At 42.0% G+C, this 13,500-nt stretch overlaps 1 protein-coding gene across 1 annotated transcript; it reads left to right on the forward strand.

Annotated features, from left to right (window-relative positions):
• Nucleotides 1–1,911: 1,911 nt before the first annotated feature.
• On the forward strand, nt 1,912–11,017 carry LOC141182627 (uncharacterized). The gene is made up of 4 exons (XM_073660791.1): nt 1,912–2,756; nt 2,840–2,937; nt 3,121–3,211; nt 8,671–11,017. Exons 1-4 carry the CDS (start codon nt 2,426–2,428, stop codon nt 10,113–10,115), a joined length of 1,965 nt encoding a protein of 654 aa, XP_073516892.1. The 5' UTR covers nt 1,912–2,425; the 3' UTR covers nt 10,116–11,017.
• The last annotated feature ends 2,483 nt before the right edge of the window (nt 11,018–13,500 follow it).

Consider the following 13,500-nt stretch of genomic DNA (forward strand, 5'->3'; position numbering starts at 1 on the left):
CGGCGTAACGAGAAAAAAGTACTAAACATCAGAATTACATTTTTTGGTCGCCACAACATTGCAATAAAATGCAATAACGGGCGATCAAAACATCGGATCTACCCCAAAATGGTATCAATAAAAATGTCAGCTCGACATGCAAAAAATAAGCTCTCATCTGGCTCCAGATCCTGAAAAATGGAGACGCTATGGGTCTTGGAAAATGGCGCCATTTTTTTTTTTTTAGCAAATTTTGGATTTTTTTTTCACCCCTTAAATAAAAAAGAACCTATACATGTTTGGTATCTACGAACTCGTAATGACCTGGAGAATAAGAGTGGCAGGTCAGTTTTAGCATTCAGTGAACGTGGTAAAAAAAATTAAAAATAAAAATCTGCGGTATTGCACTTTTTTTGCAATTTCACTGCACTTGGAATTTTTTCCCCATTTTCTCGTACACGATATGGTAAAACCAGTAATGTTGTTCAAAAGTACAACTCGTCCCACAAAAATTAAGCCCTCACACGGCCATATTGACCAAAAAATAAAAACGCTATGGCTCTGGGAACAAGGAGAAAAAAACAAAGATGCAAAAACAGAAAATCCCAGGGTCTTTAAGGGGTTAATGTTTTCAAAAATGGGGAAGACGGGAAACATTCATATAGACGGCCGGTGGAGATGTAGTCAGTGATGGACTCTGGCTAACTATGTTTCTAGAGCCGTAGTAGAAGATGAAGATGTCGTCCTCATCATGAAGTAGTTATTTCTCATGTCACGTGTAATGAATATCTGTTGCAGTATTACTAATGCCGATTCCAGTGTCAGTAAATGAGACGAGAATTAGCAATAAGGAAGATGAGTCTATGAGAAAGGTATTCAGCTACAGACTCCAAGGAAGAAATTACTTGTTGTCTGTGTCCTAAAATATTTAGGTTTTATTACTAGATGTAAAGAAGAAAACTAAATACTGTAAAATAATAAATCTCCTCATATGTTTCCCTTATTATCTCCAGTAATTGTATTATTACACAGGATTTTTATGATGTTACATCGGCTCATCATCTTCTCATTCAGGTCTCTACAATATCAGATCCTCTCAGTGAAGATCTTCTACATAAGAGAATCTTCCTGATTTACCCATCAAGGATGGATATGGACAGAGACAAGATGGCGGAGAGGATATTACACCTCACCCTAGAGATCCTCTTCCGGCTTACTGGAGAGGTGAGAGATTCTGATGACGTCACATTACATCATTCTTATCTATGGGAATAACAGATGGACAGAACTGGAGAGGAGAGGACTCTGGAAATGTCTGTAGTGAGATTTATTAATGTGTCTCTACATAACCAGGATTACACAGTAGTGAAGAAGACCTCTAGTGAGCGCTGTCAGGACCCTGTGTCTGAAGGATTGGGAAGACCCCTGAGCCCAATGACAGGGCCTCTACCTCACCCTCTGATGCATGAGGACATCAATGACCAGAAGATCCTAGAACTCACCTACAAGATGATTGAGCTGCTGACTGGAGAGGTAATACTGCTGGGAATGCTGGGATATTATACAGTAATGCTATGAAGGGAAAGGGGGGTGACGTTATCATTGTATGTGTCAGGTTCCTATAAGGTGTCAGCATGTTGCCGTTTATTTCTCCATGGAGGAGTGGGAGTATTTAGAAGGACACACAGATCTGTACAAGGACGTCATGATGGAGGTTCCCCAGCCCCTCACATCACCAGGTACTCTTCCTTCCTTTGTTTACCTTGTCTCTGCCCCCTTGATGATGTTACAGTCACGTGACCATTTCTAGCATTTCTATTGGTGGGTGGCCTGTAGCTGATTTTTTGCCCTTAGTTTGCCCTGAGCCAAGATGGCGGATTTGTTTACCTTGTCTCTTCCTCTTTGATGATGTTACGGTCATGTGACCACTTCTAGCGTTTTTATTGGTGGGAAGAGCTGATTTTGCCCTTAGCTTGCCCTGAGCAAAGATGGCCGACTTGGCAGCACGCATAGGTTCTCTGGGGCCGGGAATGAGCATGTGGACGGTTGGTCATGTGTCTCTGGCGTCACAGGATGTCATTCTTCCTGACCTGTGGCCTCTCGAAAACGCCCCCTCACTGTTCCTCTGCCGGCCTGACACAGCCCACATGCGCCGGTGATGCCAATTAAGCATCAGAGGCGCTCCTATAAAACTCCCCCTTTGCACACTCCTCTCCACATGCCCCCGGAAGCAGCATCTAGCGAAACATGTGTTGGGCCTGCACTTTGACACGGAGGGACAGCACAACTCCTGGATACACTATGGGTGAGCAATAATTTACATTTGGGGACCTGTTAGCACTTTAGAGAGGAATATAGGAGCGGATTCTTATACCCTTGTTATATACCTTGTCATAATACTGGGACCCAATTTTGTTACTTTGCAAAAGGACCTTAACTGTACCAGATGCACTTTATCTTCCCTCTGTTGCCTTCGTGTTATTCTTTTCCCCTACCTTGCCTCTCTGCTCAGTCCTTTGTTTATCCCGTTATTGCCTCCAAGATTTGTATAAGCTGTCCACAATGTAACCGATTATTAAACGGAATTGCATTTTGCACACTAGCATGGATATTCTTGGTGTTCTTATTTGGACTCATTATTTTTTGGTTTAAATTTGCATATGGAGTAGAAGGCCCTTCCTTAACTATGTTGATGTCCTGGTTGTGTCCTTTTATTTATTATAAAGATCTGTACAAGGGTGTCATGATGGAGGTTCCCCAGCCCCTCACATCACCAGGTAATAGACAGGACTAAATACACACGGTCTATAATTATCTGTATGTAAAGAATGAATTCAGCCCCTGTATGTGTTTCCTCCAGATCTATCCAGTAAGAGGACAACACCAGAGAGATGTCCCCGTCCTCTTCTTCCACAGGACTGTAAACAAGAAGACCCCAATGTTCCTCAGGATCATCAGGTAGATGGAGAGAAGGTGTCATGAGATCTCCCCTATGATGTGTAGACGGCTGTGAAGGTCTTGTGCTCAGTCTTGTTTTATCCACCAGTATTATATGTTTTATACTTGTGTAATGAGAACGGTGGAGATGGCAGGATTAGAGCTGATGTGACTTCTTCTCTCTGTGACTTTTTTTTGTTTCAGGGTGAAGGTCTGACCCATATTAATATTACAGAGACATATGTGAGGGGTGATGAGTGGTGTAAAGAGGAGATTCCTATATATGACTATCCGGGTGAGTAGTAACCACTAAATGTAGAGAAGTCACCGATTATTCTCAGTCACCGGCTGTGGCTGCTTTATCATTGGTGTAGGGTCTGCTGTATCACAATCGTGTGATCACCATTTTGCCTCTAGACCACAACATTTTCCTCCACCCAAAACTTTTCAAATGACTTTGGGTATTGAAAACCCTTTGAAACCTGAACAATCCACCTACACTCTGATATTAGAATACGCTGACCGTCACCTGCCCAGATCTGTGATTTACAAAGCCAAATGACAGCGTACGTAGAATGTGCTGACAAGTTAGAAAATCACTTGAAGAAAAATTACGATGGACCTCTTAGAGAAAGCGGAGGGTAATGATGCTGTTGGCTTTCTAGAATCCTGATATCTTATTGAATGAATCTGCCTTCTCTCCCCTCTGTGCTGCTGAATGTGTTCATATGGTCCCTAAAAGACCAGGTCCAGCCTTTCTGGCCAAATTCTGCTTTAATAATCGACAATATTCTTCTTGAAACTCTTCTGATAGAAAGCCCCATACTCCAATTACCCCAGAGAGGTTTCACCACTAGTTACTCATTTTTACTGATGAGGACTGTTGAGTTTGATCATTTCAGTAGATGTGTTATTGTCTATACTCACAGTTTTTTAATACAGTAGTTAGTGCCCAAAATACTCTGATTTAACCCCTTCCTGCAGCCAGTTTTGTTTTCCTAATCAGGCCCCATTTTTTAAATCTGACGTGTGTCACTTTATGTGGTGATAACTTTGGAATTCTTCACAAAGGATAATAGGAAACAAATGGACCTTACAGATTATTTTCCAACTTCTCTTGAATCCAACAATACCCTGTATATGGTTGTACACTACTGTCTGGGCACATTTCAGGGTTAAGAAGAGAAGGAGCGACATTTAGCTATTTGAATGCAGATCTTGCTGGAATAGTTTGCAGACACTATGTATTGAGGGCACTGTTCATGGTCACCTGGCAGCTCAAAAGATGGCTGCCACAAACAGATTTGCCACTCTCTACTCCGTTTTCCAGATCCCACTTATTGATTTGCTCATCACCCTTTAATCCCTCTACATGGATCTGGACTTACATAGAGACCCCTAGACTTGGACCACGGTGTTACCTGCTGTTCTGTGGTGTGAGATGGGAAGAATAATAGTCAAGTAGCCGGGTCAGAACCATGAGGGCAGAGAAAAATCAGAAGACACAACAGTAGTCAGTAAACGGGCCGGGCTCACAACAGGAAACAAATACACAAGCCGAGAGCTGAGCACAGAGGACTGAACCCGAGGAGAACAAGGCTGTATCTGGCGGCTTCCAGCAATATGCTCCGAGCTTTAGTAGGGTGTGGTGCTTTCTGATTGGCTGAAGCAGGCAGCAGGTTACTCCAGCTGGACAGCACACACACCCATACTGCAAGACTGGATGGTGCAACTGGTCCCAGCAACCCTAATCTTAGTGGCTGGACAGAACCTGTGCCACCCAGAGCTTCTGGTTCCTATGTCTCTTCCATAACCTGTGCCGCCTGCAGAATGAATAAGGCGGCTCCTGGTGAGAGAAGCAGACGTCGCAGGAGCAGATCCCAGAGGAGATGGGACACACCATTTGCAGAAGCCCTAATATAATAAAATGGCAGAAAAACAGAGCAGTAGAAATCCCCATAAAGTGATTCTATTTTGGACATTATAACTCTCATTGAATTAATCTACAGGAGTAGGGACTATTTTGACTCCACAGCCACTTTCAAGAAATTATCATGCAGTGGATGTTGCAGAGTGAAAATTACAAATATGCCATTTTATTCCCCAACACATAGTGCCCAGATTGTGCTCCAGGAGACTAAGTTAAGTGGGATCTTCTCACTATAGTAATGCCAAATACATGGATGCTAAATGTAATTTGGGTACACTGCAAGGCTCAGAAGCGAAGGGGGATTTGACTTTGTGAGTGGATATTGGTGGATTGGTTTATGGAAGCCATGTTGCATTTCAAGATCCTTTGAGCTGCAAATGTGGAAACCTCTGTTGTTCCACTAATAGATGATGAACCAGAGTGGGGACTTGTTTTTTGTGAGATGAGTAGAAGTTTTTATTGGTATCATTTTTGCCAACATAACATTGTTTGGTGGCTTTTTATTCCTTATTTGAGGGGCAGAATGAACAAACAGTTGAATACCACGCTCCACTGGTTCATCCTATGAGGTTTCTGTGATTGAAACAGCTTCAAATCTTAATCAGCCAGACATGTAGATTTGTTAAGCAAAGACACATACAGTTGTGCTCAAACATTTACATACCCCGGCAGAATTCTTGCACTCTTGGCCTTGTTCAGAGAATATGAATGATAACAAAAAAACTTTTTCTCCACTCATGGTTATTGACTTGGTAAAGCTATTTATTGTCAAACTACTGTGTTTTCTTTTTTTAAATCTTAATGACAACCAAAAACATCCAGATGACCCTGATCAAAAGTTCACATACCCTGATGATTTTGGCCTGATAACATGCACAGAATTTGACACAAATGGGTTTGAATGGCTACTAAAGGTAACATCATCACCTGTGACCTGTTTGCTTGTAATCAGTGGGTGTGCATAAAAGCTGAGTGAGTTTCTGGAATCCAGACAGACTCTTGCATCCTTCATCCAGCCACAGACGTTTGTGGATTGTGAGTCATGGGGAAAGCAAAAGAATTGTCAACGGATCTACGGGAAAATGTAGTTGAACTGTATAACACAGGAAAGGGATACAAAAAGATATCCAAGGAATAATGCCATCAGGGGCTCTGTAAAAACCAAACCATGATCAGGGAGGCCAGTGAAAATTTCGGCCACAACTGCCAGAAAAATTGTTCGGGATGCAAAGAAAAACCAACTAATAACATCAGCTGAAATTCAGGAGTCTCTGAAAACTAGCGGTGTGGCTGTTTCAAGATGCACAATAAGGAGGCACTTGAAGAAAAATGGGCTGCATGGTCGAGTCGCCAGAAGAAAGCCATTACTGCGCAAATGCAACAAAGTATCTTGCCTACAATATGCCAAACAGCACAGAGACAAGTGTGGTCTAGCAACAAGCTCGGCTGTATGCGGAGGTAAAACTCAGGATACTGTCTCTTTAAATTTTCGGGTTAGTTTATTTAGCAGTTATAAACTAACCTCGAGTCCATAAAGAAAAACACAGCCCATTCGGCTAAAGAGACAAAACAAACTACAAAACTTGCAGCAAAGTCCATATCCTGGGCCAAGGTCTGGCCACACACAATTAGTCACACACTGGTTCAGCACAGTACGTGTGAGCTCCTTTCTGTAGCAGAGTTTACCCGGGTACTGAACCCACCTGAGTGTCAGGGCTAGCTATTTAAAGCCCAGATTCTCCCTTGATTGGGAGGTAGGGTGGATAACGTCCCTCCCACCACTTTTGTTATCCACTTAAAACATTCCCTTGTAAATGTGGTTCTCTTAACCCTCTCTGCACCGATTGTGCAGGAGAACTTGCATGTTTTCACATGACTGATCTTAAGAGTCTCAGCGACAGATACCTCCCTTCAGACACACTACCAGTGACTTTATCACACAAGCCTAAAAACTTCTGGAACAAGGTAATTTGGAGTGATGAGAACAAAATTTAACTTTTTGGCCACAACCATAAACATTACATTTGGAGAGAGGTCAACAAGGCCTATGACGAAAGGAAGACCATTCCTAATGTAAAGCACGGAGGTGGATCGCTGATATTTTGGGGATGAGTGAGCTACAAAGGCACAGGAAACTTGGTAAAAATTGAAGGAAAGATAAATGCAGCACGTTATCAGCAAATACTGGAGGCAAATTTGCACTGATCAGCCCGGACTCTGCGCATGGGATGTAGTTGGACGTTCCAACATGAAAATGATCCAAAACACAAGGCCAAGTTGACCTGTCATTGGCTAGAGCAGAACAAAGTGAAGGTTCTGGAGAGCTCTGGGGAGATCTCAAGCGCGCAGTTCATGTTAGACAGCCCAGGAATTTACAGGAACTGAAGGCTTTTTGCCAAGAAGAATGGGCATCTTTACCATCTGAGAAAATAAAGAACCTCATCCACAACTGCTACAAAAGACTTCAAGCTGTCATTGATGTTAGAGGGCGCAATACATGGTATTAAGAACTGGGGTATGTTAACTTTTGATCAGGGTCATTTAGATGTTTTGGTTGTCATTAAGATTTAAAAAAAGAAAACACTGTAGTTTGACAATAAATGGCTTCATTCATATTCTTTGAAACAAGGCCAAGAAAGGAAAAATTCTGCCGGGTATGTAAACTTTTGAGCACAACTGTACACTATTGTGTTTGTGTTGACTTGTGAATGTATGTGTTTTTCTTTGGCTGGTCAAGAAGGACATACTATTATGTGTATAAACCTGAACGTTGACTTCTCTTGGTCTGGAAACAATAATGTTTGTTAATATGCTAATTAGATATTGTACTAAAGCCAGCTAATTATTTACAAGAGTCCCCCTGCTATACCAACTATGTAAATTGATTAAATGCACAAACAATTAGACCTGAGCCCTGAGTAATAATATCATCCCTTATCCTTGACCTGTGGATGTGTACTTTAAAGGACAATTGTAACTATTTAAGGGACATATGCCTCTGTAGCAGTCAGAATTGAAAGAGAGAATCAAAGATCAGAAAGATTTCAGGACATCAGCTTGGTAGCATGGTTCCATCCAGAGAGGCACAGATTTGGATTCTACATGATTCCGGCCTAAGAGTACATGGCCCTGACTGGAAGGATATGGATCTGCTCCATTCACCATCAGAGAACCCATGGATACATTTGGGGAGACCAGGTTGGGACGATGAGATTGCCTGGCCCCATGGACATGTTGTTTGGGGTTGCCAGGTGGGACCCTCCGGTCACCTGAAACCCATGGAGACATTCGGAGAAGCCAGATTGGGACCCACTGGTCATCTGACCCCATGAAACTCTCGGAGACCAGGCTGGGACCCTCGGGTCTCCTGGCCTTGTACCTTGATGGACAGTCAGCTTCCAAAGCTTGACGCTACCTCCTGTCTGTGGGGGGCTGCCAAAAGTGGGGCCACTGGTTGAGGTAGTTGGCCCTTGAAGTCCCAAAGTCACAGCTGTTCTATCCCAGGCGGGCCAGAGGAAGGGTGAAACTGTGTAATTTTGCACTAACTTGGGTATTTGCTGGGACTGCCCTATGTGTTTATTGTCTGGTTCAATAAAGTATTGCCACACTATTTTACCCTGTGTTGTCTGAGTAGTATTATGCCCATGGAAGACCGCGGGTCTTCACAGTTTCTTATTAGACTATGAACTGTCATTGTCTTGGTGAATAATTCCATATTTTTACATAACTTGCTATTTTTATGGAGAGTTTAAGTAGAAATGTTCAAAAATATAAAATTCAAGGATATTTTTTGTTCAAAAATAATTTTGTTTTATTCTTGACAGATGACTGTACCAGGAGATCAGAGGGACAGCTGGTATCTCCAATTTTTAAATCAGATGTTCTTGAGATCCCACAGGATACAATTGAAGTGAATGCCATTACTCCAGATATACCATCATCCCTTCACAGCAAAGAGCTGTCATCATCTGATCTTTTGAAATGGATCCTGACTTCTGATTCATTACCAACTACTAAGGAAAATCTAAGTCACAAAATAAGCATTAAAAAACAAATTGCTCCTAAAGCAAAGATGCAATTTTCACGTTCAGAATATGAGAATAGTTTTCCTCTTGAAAAGTGGTTTCTTAAATATCCAAAAATTCATAAAACGGAAAATGGATTTTCTTGCTCCAAGTGTGAGAAATGTTTTAGCCAGAAATCAAATCTTGTTAGGCATGAGAGAATTCACGCAAGAGAGAAGCCTTTTTCATGTTCAGAATGTGGGCAATGTTTTAGCCATGAATCAGATTTTGTTTTCCACCAGAGAACTCACACAACGGAAAAGCCTTTTTTCTGTTCAGAATGTGGAAAATGTTTTGTGAAGAAATCATCTCTTTATAGTCACCAAAAAATTCACACAGGAGAGAAGCCTTTTTTCTGTGCAGAATGTGGGAAATGTTTCAACCGGAAAAGTAATCTTGTAATACACCAGATAACTCACACAGGAGAAAAGCCTTATTCGTGTTCTGAATGTGGGAAGTGTTTTAACCACAAATCAAATTTTGTTAAGCACCAGGGAACTCACACAGGGCAGAAACCTTTTTCCTGTTTCGAATGTGGGAAATGTTTTAACCACAAATCAAATTTTGTTAAGCACCTGAGAACTCACACAGGGGAGAAGCCTTTTTCCTGTTCAGAATGTGGGAAATGTTTTAGCTATAAATCAGATTTTGTTAAGCACCAGAGAACCCACACAGGGGAAAAGCCTTTTTCCTGTGCAGAATGTGGGAAATGTTTTAATCGGAAAAGTAATCTTGTGATACACCAGATAACTCACACAGGTGAGAAGCCTTATTCATGTTCAGAATGTGGGAAATGTTTTAACAATAGATCATATTTTGTTAAGCACCAGCGAACTCACACAGGGGAGAAGCCTTTTTCCTGTTCAGAATGTGGGAAATGTTTTAACCAGAAATCAAATCTTGTTAAGCATAAGAGAATTCACACAAGGGAGAAGCCTTTTTCATGTTCAGAATGTGGAAAATGTTTTAGCCATAAATCATATTTTGTTAAGCACCAGAGAACTCACACAGGGGAGAAGCCTTTTTCCTGTTCAGAATGTGGTAAAGGTTTTAACGATAAATCAAATTTTGTAACTCACCAGAGAACCCACACAGGGGAGAAGCCTTTTTTCTGTTCAGAATGTGGGAAATGTTTTATCCAGAAATCAAACCTTGTTAAGCATAAGAGAATTCACACAAGGGAGAAGCCTTTTTCATGTTCTTAATGTGGGAAATGTTTTATCCATGAATCAGATTTTGTTATGCACCAGAGAACTCAAACAGGGGAGAAGCCTTTTTCCTGTTTAGAATGTGGAAAATGTTTTGTGAAGAAATCATCTCTTTTTAGTCACCAAAAAATTCACACAGAGGAGAAGCTTTTTCCTTTTCAGAATGCCTTCATCATGTTCTTAATGTGGGAAATGTTTTTCATGGAAATCAACTCTTAATAAACATCAGAGAAGTCACACAGGGGAGAAGCTCTTTTCATGTTCAAAATGTTGGAATTGTTTCAACTTAAAATTGTATATTAAAGGAGTTGTCCACTACTAGGACAACCCCTTATCATTCCTCATGTTTGACCTCGTTAAAATAAAAACACTCATAATCACCTTCCGTGTCGGCGCTGTTCTAGTGGTGTTGAGACTCCCATTCCCGGGGCTCATGTGAGGTTGTTACATCTCACGAGCCCTGCTTTCAATCTGCTTCACTGTCGCTGCCTTCGGACATGTTGAACAGCAACAGCAAGCCAGGGCTGCAGATGCTCTCTGACTTCCTCTTAATGTTCGATTTGTTCGAAGGTGGGGACAATAACACCAGCACTGATTGGGCGCAAGGTTCACAACAACCTCACATGAGCCTTGGGAACGCAAATGCTGACACTGCTGGATTGGGAAGTTTGTCTAATTTTGTTTTTATTTTAACAGGATCAAACATGAGGAATGAGAAGGGGTTGTCAAAGTAGTGGACAACCCCTTTAAACATCAAAAATCACACATAGAGACTAGTCATTATCATACCTAGTGTGTGAAAAATTATTTTCTGGAAAATTTGTTTTTTGTTGACCATCAAAAACAAAGAAGGGGAGAGAAACTATATATGTGATTGACAAACTGTTCAAAAACAGATAACACACAGGTGTATAATTAAATGAGAAAGATATATTACTTTAAAACTGTATTTTTTAAACTATAAGACACTTTAAGCAAGAAAATAATCTTACTAATAAGTGAACGCATCTTTTAGACTGCAGGCAGATTCCTGTGACAGAGGAGAATAATGAGACCGTGTCCTTCCTGATCACTGAAAGAACTGCTCTCTCTCCGCCAGCCCCACACTTTTCTAACTGATTGGTGCAGAGCAGGAGAGGAAGGTACAAGGACTTGCACAGAGGCTGAATGTCCGAAGTGAGCAGCTGAAGAACCTTCTACCCGACTAGCTCACGGACCTTCCAGATCATGTAATGAATCACATGACCTTGAAGAAACTACAAAATGGGTTCATGTACAGTACAGACCAATTGTTTGGACACACCTTCTCATTTAAAGATTTTTCTGTGTTTTCATGACTATGAAAATTGTACATTCATACTGAAGGCATCAAAACTGTGAATTAACACATGTGGAATTATATAGTTAACAAAAAAAGTGTGAAACAACTGAAAATATGTCTTATATTCTAGGTTCTTCAAAGTAGCCACCTTTTGCTTTGATGACTGCTTTGCACACTCTTGGCATTCTCTTGATGAGCTTCAAGGGGTAGTCACCGGAATTGGTTTTCACTTCACAGGTGTCCCCTATCAGGTTTAATAAGTGGGATTTCTTGCCTTATAAATGAGGTTGGGACCATCAGTTGTGTTGTGCAGAAGTCTGGTGGATACACAGCTGATAATCCTACTGAATAGACTGTTAGAATTTGTATTATGGCAAGAAAAAAGCAGCTAAGTAAAGAAAAACGAGTGGCCATCATTACTTTAAGAAATAAAGGTCAGTCAGTGCAAAAAATTGGGCAAGCTTTGAAAGTGTCCCCAAGTGCAGTTTCAAAAACCATCAAGCGCTACAAAGAAACTGGCTCACGTGAGGACCGTCCCAGAAAAGGAATACCAAGAGTCACCTGTGCTTCTGATAGGCTGGGTGCCCACGTAGCATTTTTCAAGCGTTTATGCTGCGGAATTTCCGCAGCATAAACGCTTGTGAAACGCTAGGTAATCCGCACCCCATGGTCCCCAAGGGGATTCCGCATGTTCTATGCACATGCTGTGGATTTTTCCGCATCGTTTATGCTGCGTACAAAAATCCGCAGCATGTCATTTAATTTTGCGGAAGCGCAGCGGAACTCCCGCCATTAACTTGCATTGAGATGCATAGAAACCGCGACTGTACATTTGTACAAGCTTATTCTATGCATCTCTATATGCGGATAGTACCCAGTTCTGAAGGAGAGAAGACTCTCATCCAGACCTGGGTACCATTGTACCTGTAAAAAAAGAATAAAATAACAAATAAAGTTTATACTCACCTTTCCGAAGGCTTCTCTCTGAATGCCGGCATCGCTGAAGGACCTTCGGTGACATCACAGTCATGTGACCGCAGGCCCTTCACCGCTCTGTCTCGCGATATGCCGGCAGCCAGGAACCAGACAGGAACGAGCGCTGCAGCCACGCCGGCATCGGGGGTGAGTATAGCTTATTTGTTTTAATTTTTACGGTTCACACTGTATAAATCCATGCTGTTTGCATGGATTTATACAATGTGACCTAGTTGTCAAGCACTTTACAAGTGATGCTATCGTCTGGAAAGCGCTTGTCAATTTGCATGCGGAAACGCATGTGAATCCGCATGTATTCTGCAGGAAAAACGCATGCACAATCTGCATGCATTTTTTCTGCCAGGGAGATGCAGAAATGCTGCAGAAATTTTCTGCTTCATTTCTGCATCGTGGGCACATAGCCTAAGTTTATCCGAGTCACCAGCCTCAGAAATCGAAGGTTAACAGCAGCTCAGATTAGAGACCAGGTCAATGCCACACTGAGTTCTAGCAGCAGACATATCTCTTCAACAACTGTTAAGAGGAGACTTTGTGCAGCAGGCCTTCATGGTAAAATAGCTGCTAGGAAACCACTGCTAAGGACAGGCAACAAACAGAAGAGACTTGTTTGGGCTAAAGAACACAAGGAATGGACATTAGACCAGTGGAAATCTGTGCTTTGGTCTGATGAGTTCAAATTTGAGATCTTTGGTTCCAGAACGCAGAAAAGGTGAATGGATGGACTCTACATGCCTGGTTCCCACCGTGAAGCATGGAGGAGGAGGTATGATGGTGTGGGGGTGCTTTGCTGGTAACACTGTTGGGGATTTATTCAAAATTGAAGGCATACCGAACCAGCATGGCTACCACAGCATCTTGCAGCGGCATGCTATTCCATCCGGTTTGGTTTAGTTAGACCATCATTTATTTTTCAACAGGACAATGACCCCAAACACACCTCCAGGCTGTGTAAGGGCTCTTTGACCAAGATGGAGAGTGATGGGGTGCTACGCCAAATGACCTGGCCTCCACAGTCACCAGACCTGAACCCAATCGAGATGGTTTGGGGTGAGCTGGACCGCAGAG

Source organism: Phyllobates terribilis, unplaced genomic scaffold (genome assembly GCF_046119375.1).
Source record: "Phyllobates terribilis strain yellow unplaced genomic scaffold, ASM4611937v1 Scaffold_35__1_contigs__length_13245226, whole genome shotgun sequence".
Taxonomy (NCBI): Eukaryota; Metazoa; Chordata; class Amphibia; order Anura; family Dendrobatidae; genus Phyllobates; species Phyllobates terribilis.